Source organism: Syzygium oleosum, unplaced genomic scaffold, assembly GCF_021117445.2.
Source record: "Syzygium oleosum isolate NSW1041296 unplaced genomic scaffold, Sole_v2.1 Sole_v2.09, whole genome shotgun sequence".
NCBI lineage: Eukaryota > Viridiplantae > Streptophyta > Magnoliopsida > Myrtales > Myrtaceae > Syzygium > Syzygium oleosum.
Genome location: NW_026607493.1, coordinates 2,882,645 through 2,905,668, shown reverse-complemented (window position 1 = coordinate 2,905,668; position 23,024 = coordinate 2,882,645). Strand labels below are relative to the sequence as shown.

Genomic DNA, 23,024 nt, shown 5'->3' with positions numbered 1-23,024 from the left:
CTATATTAAAAACCAAGAAAAACAAGAAGAAAAAAAAACTGATTTTCATTTTTGTTCCCAGAATCAAGAAGCTACTTTTTTTTTATACTTGATTCTGCTCCAAAACTGATTCTGGGCACAAATTTGCAAGAATTTGTGCCCAGAATCAAAAAATTAAACAAACGGATTTCTATTCCCAAACTGATTCTGGGAACAAAAGAACAGAATCAAACACTATTTGGCAAGTTGCCATGCGCAGCCTTAGATACCCCTACTGCCACAACATGGAAAAGACTAGAACCAATCATCTTCATTTTTTTTATGTAAAGGATCACACTCAAAGTCCTTGAATCCATAAAATCACAGTGGAAAATAAAAAACTCTTGATACAACATACAAAGTAAGATGAGATAGACAAAGGCTGCTTTATAGCTGCATAAGTTGATCTGCAGCACTAGATAAGGCGTTTATATCAAAACAACAGCGGCATAAGTATGATGGAAAGCCAACATTCGATGACTATTTCTATCATTATCCCTCCACGATAAATTCAAACATATGGAGAATGACTATATTGGACCTCAAAAAAGAATCTCCCGGTAAGATTTTAATATGCGGTTATTAGGAAATTAACACCCTAGTCATTCCTTAAATTATTCGGCCTAATTCCAAAAAAAAAATACCAATTTTAGGTCGAGGGACAATTCTGGCCCGAACTTTTTTTTTGTCCCGTAAAAAAACACCAACTTTAGGTCGAGTGACAATTATGGCCCCAACTTTTTTTTGTCTCGTAAAAAAGCATCAACTTTCACTTAAATCCCAAATCTGGCCCCCATTGACTTAGAATCATTGATTATCCAACTTGATTATTCCACTTTAGTAATAAATCCACATGGCTTGCTGATTGGATTTAAAATACTATTCATTGTCTTATTCTCTGAGCTACCGTTTGAAGAATAACTATGAAATTATTCGTCTCTTTCACTTCACCAACAAGTCAAAATATCTTCAGATTGAACCTACCGCCCGTTGACAAACGCCATGGACGAGATTCGCCAAACTCACCACCATAACATTTTTTTTTCAAACAAGGGTGACTTCAGATAGAAAGTCAATGAGCGGCCAGATTTGGGATCGGGGTGAAAGTTTATGATTATTTATGAGACAAAAAAAATTGGGGTCAGAATTGTCACTCAATCTAAAGTTGATACTTTTTTATGAGACAAAAAAAAAGTTGGGACCAGAATTGTCGATCTTTCTAAAATTTGTGTTTTTTTTTTTAATTAACCCTAAATTATTCGAACGTGTCCTGAGCCGAAGGATCTGATCTGATTCCTTTCAATGTGAGTCTCCTCTCTCCCTCTCTTGTCCGAGCTTTCCCCTGTCAACAGAAGAAGAGGAGGATCGGAAATCTCCTCAATCTCTCGAGGTTTATCGTCGTCACCGCCATCTCCGATTCCTGTTTCTTCCTTCTCCTCATCGCCGTCGAGCTTCGCGCTCTCGGTTGGAGGAGTCGACTCGAAAGATGGGGGATCGATGGGTGGCTGTAGAAGACGGCGAGCCCGAGCCAATCTCCGAGTCTTTCACATGCTTCGTTTGCCTGTGAGCGTTCTCTCCTCTTCCTTTCTTTTTTCCGCTCTTTCTCTTTCCCCGATCAACGCGTGGCAAGGTTGTATGCCTCGGTTCTTGTTGGAAGATGGAAAGGATTTCGGTGTAATCGCGTGTCTGTAGCTTGCGGCAGCCCGTGGTTTCGTGCGAATTCGGCTAATTTCGTTTCGTTCGCGCTTGTGTGCGTATGCGATTGCGTCTTGCGGCTTTCGCAAAAGATGATGTTTTTTTCTTCTGTGTGCGCGCTACTCGCAATTGGTGTTTGTTCTTGGGCGATAATCAGTTTGCTAATCGACGCTGAATTTGCGCGGATACGGGGAAAGGGGACAAATGAACTGATACGAGAAGGCGTTTTACTCTTGCATTCTCGCTTAGTTGTTTGGAGAGTATCAATCGAGCTCTAGAAATTGCCTCGGCGGGGTCGAAATCGGTGCTGTATATAATGTGTTCTTCAGAAAAAAGCTAGATTTTGATGGAGGGCTCCGGTAACAGGAAATTCCTTTTGACTATAAGTTGTGGCATAATTACTATAGAGAAAATGTTGTCTTGATGCTGATTTTTGAATTCCACAATTTGGTCTTCAATTGCAGGTTTCGTTATGCTTTCCTTGCCTCTTCTTTAATTGCGAAGAGGGTCTTCATCTGATAATGTCTAGTATTGCTTAAATTTCCCAGCTTTCGGGTTCTGTGTTGTTCAAGCTTCCGGTAGGTGATTGTATCTTTAAATTGCGGATGTTCCTTTTTGGAATTGTGAATTGCGGAGGCTGTTGGGGACTCATCCTAGGACGAGATGTCTGAGAATTGTTGGGGGATTTGACTTTTCGTGGATTGATTTCAATCCTTTCCTGCTGAAAGAAGGGGACGGAAGTTGGGGGTTTTGATAGGAGGACATGACAACTAAAGTCTGGAGATGGATTTTGGGGTTGATATACATAGTTGCTGTCGCCACCATTTGGATTGCCGCTAGTTATGTGGTTCAATCCGTGGTTGATTCGGGAGTTTCGCCTTTCCTTATCACGTACATATGCAATTCGCTTTTCATCATTTACATTCCCGTATTTGAAATCGGGCGTTATGTAGAGGATAAATATGGAAGTTTATGGTTCTGGCGGAATAGGAAGAGTGATGATAGTAGCTCTTTGAAAGTATCGGTGGAGTCAGAGAAGGAAATTTTACTTGCAGAAGGTGATTTGAGTGCAAAAGCTGATGATCCGTATCCATCCACGTCTGCGGAGAAAGGTGAAATAAGTCGTCATGCAAAAGTTGGTTATTTAGGATCTGAATATGAGAGTGAAAGAGATTTGCATGATCAAGGTGTAATGAGTGAAGATGCTGACAAGGGAGTGGACGCAAAGGGACGTTGGACAAGGATGAGAGTTGCGAAAGTTAGCCTTCTCATTTGCCCATTTTGGTTCTTTGCACAGCTCACTTTCAACCTGTCCCTAAAGTACACTACTGTCACGGTACTACTATTTTTATAAATGTTTTCTATGCATATGTTTCTATCGTTGTTATTTAATTGGTTCCATTGCCTTGTTTTTTCACAGTCAAACACTATCTTGAGCAGTGCGTCAAGTCTGTTCACCTATTTGGTCTCTCTTGCATTCTTGGGAGAGAAATTTACCTGGGTAAAGCTGATCAGCGTTCTTCTTTGTATGGGAGGAACAATCATTGTCAGTGTGGGTGACTCGGGGACAGAATCTTCTCTGAGAGCAACTGCGACCAACCCTCTTCTTGGAGACATCCTTGCTCTTGTCTCAGCTGCCCTGTATGCTGTATACATCACCTTGATTAGGAAGAAACTACCTGATGATGATGAAAAGCAAGGCCAAGCCAGCATGGTGCAGTTCCTTGGATATCTAGGGCTCTTTAACCTCTTGATATTCCTTCCTGTTGCCCTTGTGCTTAATTTTGCTAAGCTGGAGTCATTTACTAACCTCACCTGGGAGCAAGTTGGTCTAATTGTTGGTAAAGGTGAGTAGCAAGGTGCATGATTTGATTCTTTTTGTTGATTTTCCTTTAAGTCATCTAAAATGTGCTATCCTTTGTTGAAAAAAAAAAAACAGTGGTTATGTCTAAGGTACTTGATCTTGATCATATTTTTAAGGAGCTTGCAGTTGCTTGTTGAAATTGTTCTTTCGCCTATTCTTGATATGACGCTTGCTTGTTTTTGAAGACCAACACAGCTTAGTCCCTTAATGTTTGGTAAGTCAAAGTTGTGAGGTAAATGAAGGGAAATAGGAATGGAGCAAGTTGAGGGAAATGCATAGTTAGGATGTTTGGATGGGGTGAAAGGAAAAGGCAATAAAATATATTCAAATAGTGAATGGAAATAACCTCAATATGTTCACTTTATGTCACGGGTCCCATAAAACTCCCCGTCGCCCTGCCAAAAATAAAAATTCTTTTGAGTAGGCCACCTTTTCCATAATGCAGTCCGGGAATTTCCTTTCATTTCCTCCCACATTTGAAACAAAATCTGTCAAGGGCCTGGGGGGAATCACTTCCCTGATGTTATTTCATATCCCTCTTTTTTTTGTCATCCAAGCAAGAGAAACGTCTGTAGAAGTATATATTTTCTTTGCTGTCCTCCCTTATCTGATTTTCTCTGGTGGACTATTGGAATAGTCATCATCATACCCGCATTCAGGTGGGTACACAAGTCAGACACCAGAATATATACTCTTATCAGCAGCTGTAGTGGACTGCAGATGATATATTGCAGGGTAGTCTTTGACAAGCAGATGGCGGGTGGTTGCTAAACTTGTAGTTATGTTAGCATGCTTACTGCCAATTGTGAAGGCTCTTTTAAGTTACGGCATCGTGCATGTCTTGGTGATTCATGTACTTGATCAGGCATATCTTTGGAATGCATGATCACAACTCCCATCCTGATCAGATTTAGCTAAGTTTGTTAGAAGTTGGCTTTGAAAGTTCCCACAGAGTTTCAAGGTTGATTTGGGTTGACATGGCCCTAAGCACTCGAAAAGAATTGCTGTGCCTTTTGACTAAGCATGTTTAGGGATATTCTATGCATGTGTATGGATATTTTCATTTGCTTTGTCGAAGAGGGATTTCTAGCTATAATATACTTGAGTTGTTGAAAGCTTCCTGGTGCTGAGTGATATTACCGCAATCGGTTGAAAGGTAAGTTGGGAAGAAAAGGAAGGGGAAGGGAAGGAGTTGATTGTTAGGTTTGGATGGGACTGATGAATTTCTGATAAAGGATATGGAGAAGTACTATTTTTGAGTTAGCATTTTATCAATTACCGCAAAGTAGACTCAGATTGCTGCAAAGTAGACTCAGATTGCTGGCATACTAACAATGGAATACCGGACAGCTGCATGATGGATACAGCTTTTATTTGGGATTTGGATTATTAAATTGATAGAGTTACTTAGCCAGATTATTTTTTTAAAATATAGCAACATCTGCTTTCTTGCCAATGGGAGCTTTATCCTTCAACTGCAAACCTTTTTTGAGGCAAAGATGATCATGGCCCTCTAAAATTGATCTCAATGATTTAATTCAAATGAAGGGATAGAAGAGCAATGATTTTGTAGTTGCCAGGGTGGTAACTCACACACATGCTTACATTTGACTTCTTGTGGACGGAGAGATAATAACTTCTACCTGACGACATTTGATTTGGAATTCTGTTGATCTATAGTTAGAGCTGTTGGATTTGCCAAATATGCTGGAAGTTCAAACTAACGAATCTGCTTCTTTTCCCCTTTCCCTATTCATACTCAGGTTTGTTAGATAATGTGCTGAGCGATTACTTATGGGCCAAGGCCGTTCTTCTGACTACCACCACCGTCGCAACAGCTGGTCTTACCATACAAGTTCCATTGGCAGCTGTTGTAGATTCACTGACTGGCAATGCACCTCATCTCATGGATTACCTCGGCGCTGTTGCGGTCATGATTGGATTTGCAGGCATCAATATACCTTCCGATGCTTTCAGCAGATCAAAAAAAGCCAGTGTTGATCTCGAAAATGAAGACATCGGTAACCAAGACCATGCTGCTTTGCATACTGAGAAATCTGATGCAGTTTCCTAGCACCAGGTTCCTGGGCTTACAATGCAATTCTTCATGTAAAGATATACAACCCCACTGTTCAAAGGAGAAGTTCTTAAAGGAGCATTTACTTCTCGTTCCCGGTGTATGACTCCATCCGTAAGCTACTCCATTCGACTCTCACCATTGTTGTAGTTATAACTCAGGCGCACATGGAATTGCTTATGCTCTGAAAGAATGCAAAATGTCTTCTCGATCTCAGTCAAGAAGTCTTCCCCGATCATTTAGGGCCAGTGTACATTTAGATACGAGAGTAGGAGCACTCTAAAGAGAATGAGCCTGATCAATCTTTGGAACAGTGAATCTCAGATGAAGCGGTGATATACGGTTTTCGATTGAACTATTGTACTTGAAGAACTATGTACTGCCTAAATAAATGTTGGTCATTTAATGGATTTTCAGTAATTATGAAGGGCCTCCCATCTTGATCTCCTATTAGAATTCGAGCTATGCTTTCCAACACATCTCCAATTTTGGGGTTGTTATGAAACTCCAAAAACGCATGGCACCCTCGAAGCACCTATTTCAATCGTTGGTTGAATGTGTTGGTGCGCGAGTAAAGCTTTGCATAGCGCCATAGACACGCACCAAATGCATCATATCCATTCAAGCCTGATCACCGTACAAAAGTGCACACAAATGCCCGGGCCAGGACCGGGACCGGGCTAAAGTTAAGTTGGCCAGCTCTTCTCAAAATAAGAATATTATCCGAACTCGCCCATTTATCTTTCAGGCCTCTCGAGCTACTCTCCAGTTAATAACATACAAATAGTACGTCATGCATATTTCGACCTTTTCATAAAACTTGTTTATCCAGCTAAAGTATAAACACATCTTTCAAATACAAAATACGTAATTCACTATATCAGCATTGATATATCTTAAAAAGGGCTTAGAATACCTTGGTTTAAATAGATGTCCACTAATAAGACATTTAAAGAGTCGCAAGATCTGAAAAGGTGAAATGCAGAAGTTGTCCCGGTGTTCGCCACGGATCAGCTTAATTGGGCCCAAAATAGATCAACAAAACCAGGAAAAGCCCAAGCCTAAAAGCATAACAAAACTGGCCTTTTCAAGATCTGTGGTTAGTTAGGGTGCGTATGGTAACGTTTCTATTTTTGGGAACAATTTCTTTTCAGAAATAGTTTTTTCTATTTCTATTTCCTGGAAGAGTTTCTTAGCAAAATAATGCGTTTGGTAAGTGTACAAAATTTCTATTTCTAGAACAGAAATGTGTTTGGTAACTGCACAAAATTTCTATTCCTAGAATAGAAAAAAAAACAGAAATGCGTTTGGTAACTGTACAAAATTTCTATTCCCAATTTTTTGCATTCAAATCTATATCTTTTATTTAACTATAAGTACAAGTTATAAGTGAAAAAACCAATAAGCATGATTTATTGGTTTGTCTAATCCTTTTTAGGGGTTTAAAATCCATTTTAATCCCTAAACTAACGAATCTTCAAAAATACCACTTGGGCACCTCAAAAATTTAAATTTCACTCAAAGTGGGTGGCCACAGGTATTTTAAGCCATTTTGTGAATTTTTTTATATTTTTTTGGGGTAAAATTTATTAAAAATTTTTACTTTCCCTAAATCTGTTTCTTTTTATTTTTCCCTAAATTTTTTTATGAATTTTTTTTAATTTTTTCAATTTCGGAATTTTGCAAATATTTAAGGGTTTTCTGAGTTTTTCTGATTTTTATGGATTTTCTGAGAATTTTTCTGATTTATATGAATTTTGGGATAATTTTCTAATTTTTTATGGGATTTTTCTGAAATTTTTCTAATTTTTATGAATTTTCGGAATGTTTTAATTTATTCTAAGCCATTATGTGAATTTTTTATTTTTTTTGGGGAAAATTTTATTAAAACTTTTTACTTTCCCGAAATTTGTTTCTTTTTATTTTCCAGAAAGCTTTTTATGAATTTTTTAAAATTTTTTCAATTTCAGAATTTTGCAAATTTTTATTCGTTTTCTAAGTTTTTCTGATTTTTTATGGATTTTCTGAGAATTTTTCTGATTTATATGAATTTTGGGATAATTTTCTAATTTTTTATGGGATTTTTCTGAAATTTTTCTAATTTTTATGAATTTTCAGAATTTTTTAATTTATTCTAAGCCATTATGTGAATTTTTTATTTTTTTTGGGGAAAAGTTTATTAAAACTTTTTACTTTCCCGAAATTTATCTCTTTTTATTTTCCAGAAAGCTTTTTATGAATTTTTTTTAGTTTTTTCAATTTCAGAATTTTGCAAATTTTTATGGGTTTTCTGAGTTTTTCTGATTTTTATGGATTTTCTGAGAATTTTTCTGATTTTTATGAATTTTTGGAATTTTTAAATTTTTTATAATTTAATTAATTTTTAAATTTTTTTATTATTTCTGCCGAGAATGGACCGGATCGGTGCTTTGAGACGGTTTGCAGATGACGGAGGATGGAGGAGGAGCTGAGGTCGCGGCTTGAGGACCGGACCTTTCTATTTCTATTTCTATTTCTGGGAACAAAGAAGTAGATTTTTTCTACTTCTTATTTCTGCTCCAAATCTATTTCTTGGCCACTTTTCTATTCCAGGAAATCGAAAAATAAAATGCGTTACCAAATGGATTTCTGTTCTTTTTTTGTTCCAGGGAACGGAAGAACAGAAAAATAAAGAAACAGAAGCGTTACCAAACGCGCCCTTATGTTGCACCGACACCGACATCGACACGCGGCACGACACGACACGACACGCCGACACGTCATTTTTCAAAAAGTAGAGAATTCCGACACGTTAGGACACGTTATATATTAAATGTATATTTTTATATATACACGATAAATTATCATTTTTTAATTATTTTAATCAAATTAATTTGATATAAATTCACAAATAAATAAATAAATAAAATCAAATTAATTTGATAAATTATATATGACATATTTTATCATGCCATGTGATATAGTAAAAATTCCTTTGTTTGGCCATATATATATATTTTCTCTTGGAATACCCCATTTTCGTTTTTTTTCCTCCCAGTCGTACCTCTACTGTAAGGGCTCCCTACTGCCCACGTGCCACAAAAGATTGCCTTTTCTTTCCCCTCTCTCACCCTCTCGCAATCAGACGAAGAAATCGCAAGTTTCCTCCTCAATCCCACCATTTTTTTATTTTCTGCCCGTCCGGTTTTTATCATTCCTCTCTTTCTCCATCAATTTTAAAAAGCTTTTAAGAAGCTATCGTCGTCGTCCACGCTTTTGCTTTTCTTTCCCTAGATTCTACTCTCTTGACTCTATCTCGCTCTCTCTCTCTCTCTCACTCCCTCCCACTTCTCCGATCAGATCTCCGGCAGCTCTCGCCGCGGAAACTCCGATTCGCTCAGCTCGCTCACCCATGGCGCTCGGCTCGGAAGGATCGGGGGGTCGTCGGTGAGTTCTCAAAACCCCTTAGCGACCTAGATTTCCAGATCCTCCCTCCCCGGGCAAATTCTCTCCTCCCAATCCGGACCGATTCCCAGATCCCCCACCTCCCCGTTCCCCATTTCTTCGAGAGGATTCGTCGTGGGGTTCGCAGCATCCGAGCCTCGATTTGTGGAAATTCGAAACGAACGGGTACTCGCTGTCGAAATTCCCAGATCCCCCCACCTCCCCGTTCCCCACTTCCAGATCAACGGGTACTCGCTGTCGAAAGGGATCGGGATTATGCGGTATGTGTCCTTGTTCATTGCTCTGGCGAGCGAGAGATCTGACGAGGGGGGCTTTTCTTTCTTCTTTCTCCCTTTTGCTCCGGACTCGCGTGTCGCCGGCGTGTCCGGCGCGTTGGCCGCGTGTCGGATCTCCGACACGCGTTGACCGCGTGTCCAAGCGTGTCCGCCGCGTGTCGGCGACACGGTGTCCTCCGGAACGTGTCGGTGCAACATAACGGGAGTGATTTTAGGGCCTAATTCCATAAAAAAAATCACCAATTATATCTTGAATAATAATTATTGCTCGAATTTTTTTTTATGTCGTGAAAAATTATCAACTTCACTTAAATCTCAAATTTAATCGGAATAATTTGAAAATTTTATATCACGGGGGCTAGATTTGAAACTCGAATAAAAATTTGCGTAAAGTTCAATTCAGAATTATCACTCAACATAAAATTTCTGCTTTTTTTTTTTTTAATTAGCCCGTGATTTTAGCCGGCAGAATACGAGGACTAAAGCTTATGGTGCGGAAACTGAAAGCGCGTCAAGATAAAAAGTCTATGGAGGGTGCCGTCCAAGTTCAAACTCTCTCTCTCTGTTGTCTGTATATTATATTGTCTCGATCAAGGAGTGGGCGGCAGATTGATTCGACTCGAGGAACCAAGTTGAATTGATGTTTCTGGGTTGCTCCATTCCATGGTTTCCAACTCCTAAAACGAACTAGATTCAACATATGTGCGATATTATCTCCGATATCCTTGAATTCAAGATCAACGAGTGCTGATCATCGTCACCATACCAGACTGAGAGATGAGTTGCTTTTCATGCTCTTCGTCCCGTGAGAAGGAGGCAGCTTCCAATAGCGCGGCTCCACCACGGACCGGTAAGTGCATATAGGATCACGTCGCCATCTTTTTGGAGAATCAGCGCTCAAGATTTGAAGCTCGCTTACTTACTGTTCAACCCTTCAAATGAAACTATTTCTTCTCCATTATTGTGCAACATGCCAGCAAGGGATGTGCGAAATTCTATTGAAAAAATTCACTACGTATCTGTTTTCTGCAGTAGCACTTATAACCTTAAAAGATTGTGCCAAATTCTTTGTTCTCTTTTTTTGGGCCTGTCTTATTGTTGAAATTGTGCACGTCTGGTCGTGAGACTCGAACTAGTAAATGACCAGGATGGATGCCGAGGCACGCAGAAGGCAGGACTCACTTAGGCGGAGTTTTCTTTTGAGTTTTTGCTGTTCGCAATTGATATTTCTGTGTCGTGCAGAGACTAATGAGCCGAGACCGCTAATTGAGACCGCACCGGAGAAGGACACTCCTCCTAAAGAAGCAGGCGGCAACAACAACGTTGCGGTGCAAACATTCACCTTCCAAGAACTGGCCACGGCCACGGAGAACTTTAGGCAGGAATGCCTAATCGGGGTAGGCGGGTTTGGGAGAATTTATAAGGGAAGGCTCGACAAAACCGGGCAGGTGAATACAAACCCCAAAAATTTAAAAGAAAAATTAATGACTACTATAATCAATTGGCATATAAACAGGGACTGATGTCAAACAAACATTCAGGTCGTGGCTGTGAAACAACTCGACCGGAACGGCTTGCAAGGGAACAGAGAGTTCCTTGTGGAGGTGTTGATGCTGAGCACTTTGCACTATGAGAACTTGGTGGATCTCGTCGGCTATTGCGCCGAGGGCGAGCAGAGGCTTTTGGTTTTCGAGTACATGCCGCACGGTTCCTTGGAAGACCATCTGCTCGGTACTACATACTTTCTTCGCATTCATCAAGCATTATTGGACTGTCCAAACTTTTTCAAGAACTTTTAAAGATATTTTTTCCTCACAATGTATTCAAATATTTTCCTCTGCTCTCAAGCCTTCGTGGTCTCTAGATATTTACAAACCAAATCAGCTTGTGTACTGATATCGAGTGTAGGTTTTGGCCATCGTTCTTGGAAACTCGTATGCCGAAACAAGTTTCAAGAGATTTAGTTTCAAAACAACCACTTATGTTCCTATGCTCCAATTCAGTTCTTGGGCCAAACCAAAAGCCATTAGATTGGTTCACAAGAATGAAGATAGCTCTAGGAGTGGCTAAGGGCTTGGAGTATCTGCACGACAAGGCAAAACCCCCGGTCATCTACCGTAATTTGAAGCCCTCCAACATTCTTCTGGACAGCCAGTTCAACGCGAAGCTCTCCGATTTCGGGCTGGCCAAGCTTGGTCCAGTGGGGGACAAACAGCACGTGTCTACGAGAGTGGTGGGTACTTACGGCTACTGCGCCCCGGAGTATCAGAGCACGGGCCAGCTTTCTGTGAAGTCGGATGTGTACAGCTTCGGCATTGTCCTCTTGGAGTTGATCACCGGAAGGAGAGCCATCGACATCACCCGGCCCACAGAAGAGCAAAATCTAGTCACTTGGGTAAGGAATTTTTTTTGGGGGGGTCAAAGTTCGGCGTACAAATGTGGCAGCACCATCTGTTTTCATTAGCATTAATCTCGCTATGGTATTCTTCATCCGTATATACTTTCGTCCAATTTTATTAGCTTGAGAAGCAAATTAGCACGAAAACAGTTCGACAAGTTGAGTGATCATTGCACGCAGCTCATTCTAAACTATTGTCAATTTGAAATGCACACCAGTGTCCATTTCTTCCTCAACTTTTTATGAAATCTGTTGAAGCGAAGTTTCTCTCTCATTTTGGCTCAAAACAGGCACAACCCGTTTTTAAGGACCCTCGCAGATACCCAGAATTGGCGGATCCGCTCCTAAACAGTGACTTTCCCTTGAGAGGCCTGAACCAGGCAGTTGCAGTGGCTGCGATGTGCCTCAACGAAGAAGTGGCGGTCCGGCCCTTAATGACCGACGTCGTGACTGCGTTGAGCTATCTCTGGTTAGGCCCCGGAGCAGGAACCGTAACGGCCCACACCCAATATCCTCAGTCTGATCACAACGTGATGGGCGGAGATGGGACAAACCAGGCAGAGGACGCCACCGGCACGGCGGAGCACGAGCCCGCAGTTGCGGAAGCGATCGAATGGGGCTCCAACTCACAGTGCAAGGCGAGCTCGCTTGGCGGCAGTGTTTCTTCATTGTAAAACTTTTTTCTACATACACTGCTGTGAATACCGGCAGTTTCTCCATCTGGGGGTTTCATTATATCTTCATGGCTTGCAGTGAAAAATCTCCAGGAACATGGTTCTCTTTCTCATGTTTAAAGATTAAAGCAGGATCTTCGGAATTTCATGTATGCAGAGATGCGCTTACAGATATCTGCAGATGCATCTAGGAGGACACCAAACTATGAACGTTCGTCCTAGAATTTATAGTTTAAGTCATTACCTTGTCTGTATTCATTATATTGGTATATTACTTATAAGTCGTGACATAAATTAGATATAGCCCATTCTTTGTAGTATTCTTGTTATGTAAATTCGATATTCCAGAATACCGAGCAGGTTTAACTTCTTTTTTTTTTTTGGCGGATGAGGAGGTTTAACTTAGAAAATTGATTTTTAAAGTTTTCTTTATGAGGTCACTCTATCTGACAGATCAGATTTAGGACGCGAACGATAACCATTCTATTCTAAAAATAGATTTCTAAGGATTTTTCTATCTCTTTTCCCGGAGCAAGTTTTTGAATAGAAATACGCTTTTGATAACCACAAGAAATTTCTCTTTCCGAAACAAAAATTCGTTTAATAACGACATAAAATTTCTCCCTTCCACGATCTTTTCCATTCATCGATGGGCAGCAACTGGTGGCGACGAGTGGCGGGAAGCTGATGAGGGGTGGCATCGGTCGACGGGGGAGCAGTAGTCGACGACTAGCGACAGCTATCAGCGAAGCGGTGGCCGCCGTGCGACGAGCTGCAAGAGGCGAGAGCGAACGATGAGAAGTTTTCTTATTTATCCTTTTGTTCGATAAATAGAAAAGTATAATATTTTTACTTTTCATTTGTGTTCCAAACCTATTTTTAGACTAAAAATTTGTTTCAAAAATAAAATTGTGTTACTAAACAAATTTTTACTCCAAACCTATTCTTGAAAAAAAAAAAAAAAAAAAATCGAAATGGTTATCATGCGCGCCCTTGACCTGTGTGCTCATTTATTGAACTTTGGCATTTAGTTATTTCTTTTAATATAGGGTGTACATATGTGACAATTTTACCCTGAATTAAAATTTTAATATTATTATTTTTTTATTTTTTTCGAATTTTTATTCATTTTTTATTCTTTTTTTTTTTCATTTTCAAACTATGGCCTGGTCGCGGCTTCGGCGACCGCTCGTGAGCTGACAGCCGGCGAGGGCGGCCGCCCGCCTGACGCGGCGAGGGTCGCCGGCCGGATCCGCGAGGGCGACTCGCTGCGTCGGGAAGGGCCGCCGTCGCTTGAGCCGCGAGGGGTCGCCACTTTGCCACAGGCGGGCGGGGCTGCCCTGGCGCTCTGCGTCGGGCGAGGGGTTGCCACTTGCCTCTAGGCGTGCGAGGACGGCCGCCCCGCTGGCGCAGCGAGGTCGCCTTCGCTGCATCCGGCGAGGCGACCCTCGCTGCGCGGGCGAAGGCCGCCTCGCTTGAGTCGGGCGAGGGTCGCCCTTGCCACTGGCGAGCGAGGGCGCCGACGCCAGCGAGGAGGCCCTTGCCGATCCGGCGAGGGCGCGCTCTCCTCCGATATTGGCAAGGGTCGCCCTTGCCGGATGCGAGGGCGGCCACTTTCGCCGACACGGCCGAGGCGGCCCTCGCCGGCTTCCGCTTGAAGATGAAGGAAAAAAAGAAAAGAAAAGAGAAAAAGAAAAATTCAAAAAATAAAAAATAATATTAAAAATTAGTTCGGGGTAAAATTGTCATGTAATGTACTGCCCAGGTTTAGCATTTTGTGGTATGTTCGAGTAAAATTGTCACTGGTGTATCAGCTGGGATTTTTATGGTCAAAAAATAATTTGGGGTAAATGTGTATGCAAGCGTGCACCGGCTTAGGATTTTAGTGTATTAACCCTTTAATATAAAAAAACGTTAATTTTCTTGGGCGGACGATTATAACAGATAACATCGTCCCCGCGTTCGGGCATGTATGTACGCAAGCCAAACACCAGAACACGTACTGTCGTCAGCAGCATTTTGTAGTTGACTGCAGATACCATGTAGCAGAGCAGCAGTCTAGTCGCGGATATAGGCAAAAGAAGAAGAGGATCGGAAATCTCCTCGATCTCTCGACCTCGAGGTCTATCTTCTTCCGCCGCCTCCTCCGATTCGTCCTCCTTCTTCGCCCTCTCTTCCCCTTTCGTCGCCGTCGAGCTTCGCGCTCTCGGTTGGAGGAGTCGGGCTCGAAAAGATGGAGGATCGATGGGTGGCTGTAGAAGACGCCGAGCCCGAGCCAATCTCCGAATCTTTCACTTGCTGCGATTGCCTGTGAGCGTTCTCTCCTCTTTCTTTCTTTTTTTTCTGCTCTTTCTCTTTCCCCGATCAACGCGTAGCATGGCTGTATGCCTCGGTTCTTGTTGGAAGATGGAAAGGATTTCGGTGTAATCGCGTGTCTGTAGCTTGCGGCAGCCCGTGGTTTCGTGCGAATTTGGCTAATTTCTTTTCGTTCGCGCTTGTGTGCGTATGCGATTGCGTCTTGCGGTTTTCGCAAAAGATGATGTTTTTCTCTTCTGTGTGCGCGCTACTCGCAATTGGTGTTTGTTCTTGGGCGATAATCAGTTTGCTAATCGACGCTGAAGTTGCGCGGACGGGGAAAGGGGACAGATGAACTGATAGGAGAAGGCATTTTACTCTTGCATTCTCGCTTAGTTGTTTGGAGAGCATCAATCGAGCTCTAGAAATTGCCTCGGCGTGGTCGAAATCGGTGCTATATGTAATGGGATCTTAAGTAAAAAGCTAGATTTCGATGGAGAGCTAAGGTAACAGGAAATTCCTTTTGACTATAAGTTGTGGCTTTCTTAATGAGGGTATGGGATGATAATTACTATAGATAAAATGTTGTATTGATGCTGATTTTTGAATTCCACAATTTGGTCTTCAATTGCAGGTTTCGCTATGCTTTCCTTGCCTCTTCTTTAATTGCGAAGAGGGTCTTCATCTGATAATGTATAGTATTGCTTAAATTTCCCAGCTTTCGGGTTCTGTGTTGTTCAAGCTTCCGGTAGGTGATTGTATCTTTAAATTGCGGATGTTCCTTTTTGGAATCGTGAATTGCGGAGGTTGGGGACTCATCCTAGGACGAGATATCTGAGAATTGTTGGGGGATTTGGCTTTTCGTGGATTGATTTCAATCCTTTCCTGCTGAAAGAAGGGGACAGAAGTTGGGGGTTTTGATAGGAGGACATGACAACTAAAGTTTGGAGATGGATTTTGGGGTTGATATACATAGTCGCTGTCGCCACCATTGGGGTTGCCGCTAAATATGTGGTTGAATCCGTGGTTGATTCGGGAGTTTCACCTTTCCTTATCACGTACATATGCAATTCGCTTTTCATCATTTACATTCCCATATTTGAAATCGGGCGTTATGCAGAGGATAAATATGGAAGTTTATGGTTCTGGCGGAATAGGAAGAGTGATGATTTGAAAGCATCGGTGGAGTCAGAGAAGGCAATTTTACTTGCAGAAGGTGATTTGAGTGTGACAGCTGATGATCCATATCCATCCACGTCTTCGGAGGAAGGTGAAATAAGTCATCACGCGAAAGTTGGTTATTTAGGATCTGAATATGAGAGTGAAAGAGATTTGCATGATCAAGGTGTAATGAGTGAAGATGCTGACAAGGGAGTGGACGCAAAGGGACGTTGGACAAGGATGAGAGCTGCGAAAGTTAGCCTTCTCATTTGCCCATTTTGGTTCTTTGCACAACTCACTCTCAACCTGTCCCTAAAATACACAACTGTCACGGTACTACTATTTTTATAAATGTTTTCCTTGCCTAGTTTATGCATATGTTTCTATCGTTGTTATTAATTGGTTCCATTGCCTTGTTTTTTCACAGTCAAACACTATCTTGAGCACTGCGTCAAGTCTGTTCACCTATTTGATCTCTCTTGCATTCTTGGGAGAGAAATTTACCTGGGTAAAGATGATCAGCGTTCTTCTTTGCATGGGAGGAACAATCATTGTTAGTGTGGGTGACTCGGGGTCAGATTCTTCTCTGAGAGCAACTGCGACCAACCCTGTTCTTGGAGACATCCTTGCTCTTGTCTCGGCTGCCTTGTATGCTGTATACATCACCTTGGTTAGGAAGAAACTACCTGATGATGATGATGAAAAGCAAGGTCAAGCCAGCATGGCACAGTTCCTTGGATACTTGGGGCTGTTTAACCTCTTGATATTCCTTCCGGTTGCCCTTGTGCTTAATTTTGCTAAGCTGGAACCATTTACTTACCTTACCTGGGAGCAGGTCGGTCTAATTGTTGGTAAAGGTGAGTAGCAAGGCGCATGATTTGATTCTTTTTGTTGATTTTCCTTTAAGTCATCTAAAATGTGCTATCCTTTATCGAAAAAAAAAACAGTGGTTATGTCTAAGGTACTTGATCTTGATCATATTTTTAAGGAGCTTGCAGTTGCTTGTTGAAATTGTTCTTTCGCCTATTCTTGATATGACGTTTGCTTGTTTTTGAAGACCAACACAGCTTAGTCCCTTAACGTTTGGTAAGTCAAAGTTGTGAGGTAAATGAAGGGAAATAGGAATGGAGCAAGTTGAGGGAAATGCATAGCTAGTTTCATTTGCATGTGTTTGGATAGTTTCATTTGCTTTGTCGAAGAGGAATTTCTAGCTATAATATACCCGAGTTGGTGAAAGCTTCCTGGTGCTGAGTGATATTACCGTAATCGGTTGAAAGGTAAGTTGGGAAGAAAAGGAAAGGGAAGGGAAGGAGCTGATGGTTGGGTTTGGATGGAACTGATGAATTTCTGATAAAGGATATGGAGAAGTACTATTTTTGACTTAGCATTTTATCAATTACCGCCAACTAGACTCAGATTGCTGGCATACTAACAATGGAATACGGGACAGCTGCATGATGGATTCAGCTTTTATTTGGGATTTTGATTACGTAATCGATAGAGTTACTTAGCCAGATTATTTTTTTAAAATATAGCAATATCTGCTTTCTTGCAAATGGGAGCTTTATCCTTCAACTGCAAACCTTTTTTGAGGCAAAGATGATCATGGCCCTCCAAAATTGATCTCAATGATTTAATTCAAATAAAGGGATAGAAGAGCAATGATTTTGTAGTTGCCAGTGTAGTAACTCACACACATGCTTACATTTGACTTCTTGTGGACGGAGAGATAATATCTTCTACCTGACGACATTTGATTTGGAATTCTGTTGATCTATAGTTAGAGCTGTTGGATTTGCCAAATATGCTGGAAGTTCAAACTAACTAATCTGCTTCTTTTCCCCTTTCCCTATTCATACTCAGGTTTGTCAGATAATGTGCTGAGCGATTACTTGTGGGCCAAGGCCAGTCTTCTGACTACCACCACCGTCGCAACAGCTGGTCTTACCATACAAGTTCCGTTGGCAGCTGTTGTAGATTCACTGACTGGCAATGCACCTCATCTCATGGATTACCTCGGCGCTGTTGCGGTCATGATCGGATTTGCAGGCATCAATATACCTTCCGATGCTTTCAGCAGATCAAAAGAAGCCAGTGTTGATCTCAAAAATGAAGACATCGGTAACCAAGACCATGCTGCTTTGCATGCTGAGAAATCTGATGCAGTTTCCTAGCACGAGGTTCCTGAGCTTACAATGCAATTCTTCATGTAAAGATATACAACCCCACTGTTCAAAGGAAAAGTTCTTAAAGGAGCATTAACTTCTCGTTCCCGATGTATGACTCCATCCGTAAGCTACTCCATGCGACTCTCTCCATTGTTGTGGTTATAACTCAGGCGCACATGGAATTGCTTATGCTCTGAAAGAATGCAAAATGTCTTCTCGATCTCAGTCAAGAAGTCTTCACCGGTCATTTAGGGCCAGTGTACATTTAGATATGAGAGTAGGAGCACTCTAAAGAGAGTAAGCCTGATCAATCTTTGGAACAGTGAATCTCAGATGAAGCGATGATATACGGTTTTCGATTGAACTATTGTACTTGAAGAACTGTGTACTGCCTAAATAAATGTTGGTCATTTAATGGATTTTCAGTAATTATGAAGGGCCTCTCATCTTGATCTGCGATTAGAATTCGAGCTATGCTTTCCAACACATCTCCAATTTTGGGGTTGTTATGATACTCCAAAAACGCGTGGCACCCTCGAAGCACCTATTTCAATCGTTGGTTGAATGTGTTGGTGCGCGAGTAAAGCTTTGCATTCCGCCATAGATACGCCCGACACGCATCATATCCATTCAAGCCTGATCACGGTACAAAAGTGCACACAAATGCCCGGGCCAGGACCGCGAACGGGCTAATGTTAAGTGGGCCAGCTTTTCTCAAAATAAGAATATTATCCAAACTCACCCATTTATCTTTTAGGCCTCTCGAGCTGCTCTCATGTCGATAACATACCAATAGTACGTCATGCATATTTCGACTTTTTCATAAAACTTGTTTATCCAGCTAAAGTATAAACACATCTTTCAAATACAAAGTACGTAATTCACTATATCGACATTGATATATCTTTAAAAAGGCTTAGAATACCTTGGTTTAAATAGATGTCTACTAATAAGACATTTAAAGAGTCGCAAGATCTGAAAAGGTGAAATGCAGAAGTCGTCCCGGTGTTCACCACGGTGCAGCTCAATTGGGCCCAAAGTAGATTGACAAAACCAGGAAAAGCCCAAGCCTAAAAGCACAACGAAACTGGCCTTTTCAAGATCTGTGACTGCGTTGAGCTACCTCTGGTTAGGCCCCGGAGCAGGAACCGTAACGGCCCATACGCAATATCCTCAGTCTGATCACAACGTGAGGGGCGGAGATGGGACAAACCAGGCAGAGGACGCCACCGGCACGGCAGAGCACAAGCCCACAGTTGCGGAAGCGATCGATTGGGGCTTCAACTCGCGGTGCAAGGTGAGCTCGCTCGGCGGCAGTTTTTATGGTGAAACTTTTTTCTACATACACTGCTGTGAATACCGGCATTTTCTCTATCTGGGGGTTTCATTATATTTTCATATCTTGCAGTGAAAAGATCTCCAGGAACATGGTTCTCTTTCTCATGTTTAAAGATTAAAGCAGGATCTTTGGAATTTCACGTACGCAGAGATGCGCCTACAGATATCTGCAGATGCATCTAGGAGGACACCAAACCATGAACGTTCATCCGAGAATTTATAGTTTAAGTTATTACCTTGTCTGTATTCATTATATTGGTATATTACTTGTAAGTCATGACATAAATTAGATATAGCCTATTCTTCGTAGTATTCTTGCTATGTAAATTTGATATTCCAGAATCCCGAGCAGGTTAACTTCTTTTTTGTGGATGAGCAGGTTTACCTTAGAAAATTGATTTTTAAAGTTTTCTTTCTAAGGTCACGCTATTCGACAGATCAGATTTAGGACGCGAATGATAATAACTATTCTGTTCTAAAAATAGATTACTAACGAATTTTCTATCTATATTCCCTAGACGAGTTTTTAAACAGAAATACACTTTTGATAACCACACGAAATTTATCTTTCCGGAACAAAAAATCATTTGATAACGACACAAAAATTCTCCCTCTTATGATCTTTTCCATTCATCGACGGGCGGCAACCGGTGGCGACGGGTGGCGGGAAGCCGACGAGGGGTCACAGTGATCGGCGGGAGGGCACCGTTCGACGGCCGGCGACAACGATTAGCAAGGCAGTGGCCGTGTGTGACAAGCGACAAGAGGTGAGGGCGAGCGATGAGAAGATTTTTTATTTATCCTTTTGTTCCATAAATAGAAAAGTATAATATTTTTACTTCTCGTTTATGTTCCAAACCTATTTTCAAACTAAAAATTCCAGAAATAAAAAAATAAAATTGCGTTACTAAATAAATTCCTATTCCGAACCTATTCCTGAGAACAAAAAAAAAAAAGAGAATCAGAATGATTATCATGCGCGTCCTTAATTTTTGTGCTCTTTTGTTGAACTTTAGCATTTAGTTATTTCTTTTGAGGGAATACTACTGAATAAGTCCTAAACCTTTTGGGGTAGTGCCAATTTAATCATAACCTATTTTTTGTGCCAGTTGAGTCCTAAACCTTTTGATATAGTGCCAATTCAGTTCTTTTGGCTGGATTTTGCTGATGTGGACGTCAGCCGGTCACCGACGCTGACGTGGACAAAATTTAATAATATTTTAATTTTTTTTTCTTCTCCCTCTTCCTTCAGCCGCTCACTGGAGCAGCGACCGGCCGAAGGCCAGAGGCCAGCGAGGTTGACCTCGCCGACCTCGGGCGAGCCACGCTGTCCACTAGCGAGGCTCGCCCTCGCCGGCGACAGCGAAGGCGAGCCTCGCCGTGGCTGGGCGAGGCTTGACCTCGCCAGATCCGACGAGGTCGAGCCTCGTCGGCGGCTGGGCGAGGCCCGACCTCACTGGATCTGGCAAGGTCGACCCTCGCCCGGCCATGGAGAGGGCCCGGCGAGGGCCCGGCGAGGGCGAGCCTCACCAGTGGCCGGCGTGGCTTGCCCGAGGTCGACCTTACCGGCCTTGGGCCTCCAGCCGGTCGCCGCTCCGGCGAACAGCTTAAGGAAGAGGGAGAAGAAAAAAAAAAGAAAAAAAATTCAAAAAAATATTAAAATATTATTAAATTTTATCCACGTCAGCGCCGGCCGACTGACGTCCACATCAGCAAAATCTGACCAAAAGGACTGAATTGGCACTATATCAAAAGGTTTATGACTCAATTGACATCGAAAATAGGTTTAGGACTAAATTGACACTACCCCAGAAGGTTTAGGACTTATTCAGCACTTTTCCCTTTCTTTTGATTAAAAAACAAAACATTTCGTTAATTTTCTTGGGCGGACGATTAGGACAGACAACATCGTACCCTCGTTCGGGCATGTACGTACGCAAGCCAAACACCAGTACGCGTACTGTCATCAGCAGCACTTTGTAGCTGACGGCAGAGCAATAGCAATTGCACCTATCAAAGCAACTAAAAGAATTATGGAAATGAATTCAAATGGAAGAAAAAAATTTGTTGATAAATGAATTCCGATTTGTTGACTATTACCTATCAAATCTTGCTCGATAATCTGGTTTGACTTTGTCGTCCAGATAATCCCGTACCAAGATGTATCCAAAATAGTAGTCATTAGTGAAACCAAAATACTTGTACAAATCAACGAAGTAATCCCATCTTCAACGGTCCAAATATTCAAATCTTTGTAATATTATAAACCATTCATGAACATCACAGCAAATAGAATTGAAACGTTTATAGCTCCTACATAAATAAGGAGCTACGCAGCCGCTACAAAGTGGGAGTTTGATTGAATATAAAATAAGGATATACAAACAAGAACCAATCCCAAGGAAAAGGCAGAATAAATTGGATTGGTAAGTAATACCAATCCTAGACTTCCTAATATAAGACCTGATCCCAAAAAACTAAAAGAAAATCATGCATTGGTCCAGGCAAATCCATTATTATATGTAAAAGAGAAATAAATTGAAATGTTTTTCATGATTTTATTGACTCGACAAAGAATTTTTTTAGGATTTGCTCCTAATTGCATTTAATTCGAATCGAATGCATTTAAAATGGGCCTAGGTCCAATTAGATTGCGCGTGACAACGATTTTCCATCCCTGGAATAGAAAAAGAACATAAATGCGTTTGGTAACGCCACAAAATTTCTTTTTATTAATAATATTTTTTATTAAAAATATATATTTTATTTTTTTTGGCCATGGCCTGGTTGCCGGCCATGGCCGGTAAAATATTTTCTATATTAATAATATTTTTTTATTAAAATATTTTTATTAAAAATATACATTTTTATTTTTTTGGGCCATGACCTGGTCGCCGACCATGGTCGGTAAAATATTTTTTTTATTAATAATATTTTTTATTAAAAATATATTTTTTATTTTTTTTGGCCAAGGCCTGGTCGCCGGCCATGGTTGGTAAAATTTTTTTTTATTAAAAATATATATTTTTCTTTTTTTTTGCCATGGCCTGTAAAATAATTTTTTTATTAATAATATTTTTTATTAAAATATGTTTATTCAAAATATATATTTTTTCTTTTTTTGCCATGGCCTGGTCACCGGCCATGGCACGTAAAATATTTTTTTATTAATAATATTTTTTATTACAATATTTTTATTAAAAATATATATTTTTCTTTTTTTTTACCATGGCCTGGTCACCGGCCATGGCCGATAAAATATTTTTTTTATTAATAATATTTTTTATTAAAATATTTTATTCTCGTCAGATCCGGCGAGGGCGGTCCTCGGGCCAGACATTAAAAGCTACATTAAAAATCAAGAAAAGGAAGAAGAAAAAAAAATTGATTTTCAAAATTGTTCGTAGAATCAAGAAGCTTACTTTTTTTTTATTCCTGAAAACTGATTTTGGGAAAAAATTTTGATAAAATTGTGCCCAAAATCAAAAAATTAAACAAACGTATTTCTGTTTCCAAACTGATTCTAGGAACAAAAGAACAGAATCAAACACCGTTTGGCAAGTTGTCATGCGTAGCCATAGTGGACCAATATAATATGGCAAATCCATACCATATAG

The 23,024-nt window shown here is 40.9% G+C and overlaps 3 protein-coding genes and 1 long non-coding RNA gene across 5 annotated transcripts; all 4 read left to right on the top strand.

The window, feature by feature from the left end:
• Positions 1-1,289: 1,289 nt before the first annotated feature.
• Positions 1,290-6,074, top strand: LOC115668751 (uncharacterized vacuolar membrane protein YML018C-like). Its single transcript, XM_056314444.1, has 4 exons — positions 1,290-1,581; positions 2,178-3,049; positions 3,134-3,560; positions 5,341-6,074. Exons 2-4 carry the CDS (start codon positions 2,477-2,479, stop codon positions 5,649-5,651), a joined length of 1,311 nt encoding a protein of 436 aa, XP_056170419.1. The 5' UTR covers positions 1,290-1,581; positions 2,178-2,476; the 3' UTR covers positions 5,652-6,074.
• A 3,774-nt stretch (positions 6,075-9,848) lies between these two features.
• LOC115668489 (probable serine/threonine-protein kinase PBL26) lies at positions 9,849-12,748 on the top strand. Of its 2 annotated transcripts, XM_056314449.1 has the most exons (5): positions 9,849-10,223; positions 10,616-10,821; positions 10,915-11,104; positions 11,377-11,768; positions 12,062-12,748. In XM_056314449.1, exons 1-5 carry the CDS (start codon positions 10,151-10,153, stop codon positions 12,443-12,445), a joined length of 1,245 nt encoding a protein of 414 aa, XP_056170424.1. In that variant the 5' UTR covers positions 9,849-10,150; the 3' UTR covers positions 12,446-12,748. The 2 variants fall into 2 exon arrangements, with proteins under 2 accessions (XP_056170424.1, XP_056170425.1); XM_056314450.1 differs by lacking the exon at positions 9,849-10,223 and having other exon boundaries at positions 10,693-10,821; positions 10,890-11,104.
• Positions 12,749-14,621: 1,873 nt separating this feature from the next.
• Positions 14,622-18,181, top strand: LOC115668982 (uncharacterized vacuolar membrane protein YML018C). Its single transcript, XM_056314446.1, has 4 exons — positions 14,622-14,755; positions 15,375-16,234; positions 16,329-16,758; positions 17,765-18,181. The coding sequence occupies exons 2-4, from the start codon at positions 15,671-15,673 to the stop codon at positions 18,073-18,075; spliced, it is 1,305 nt and encodes a 434-aa protein (XP_056170421.1). The 5' UTR covers positions 14,622-14,755; positions 15,375-15,670; the 3' UTR covers positions 18,076-18,181.
• A 1,000-nt stretch (positions 18,182-19,181) lies between these two features.
• LOC130138908 (uncharacterized) lies at positions 19,182-19,774 on the top strand. The gene is made up of 2 exons (XR_008817187.1): positions 19,182-19,366; positions 19,478-19,774. It is a non-coding gene; the product is annotated as an uncharacterized LOC130138908 (long non-coding RNA).
• The last annotated feature ends 3,250 nt before the right edge of the window (positions 19,775-23,024 follow it).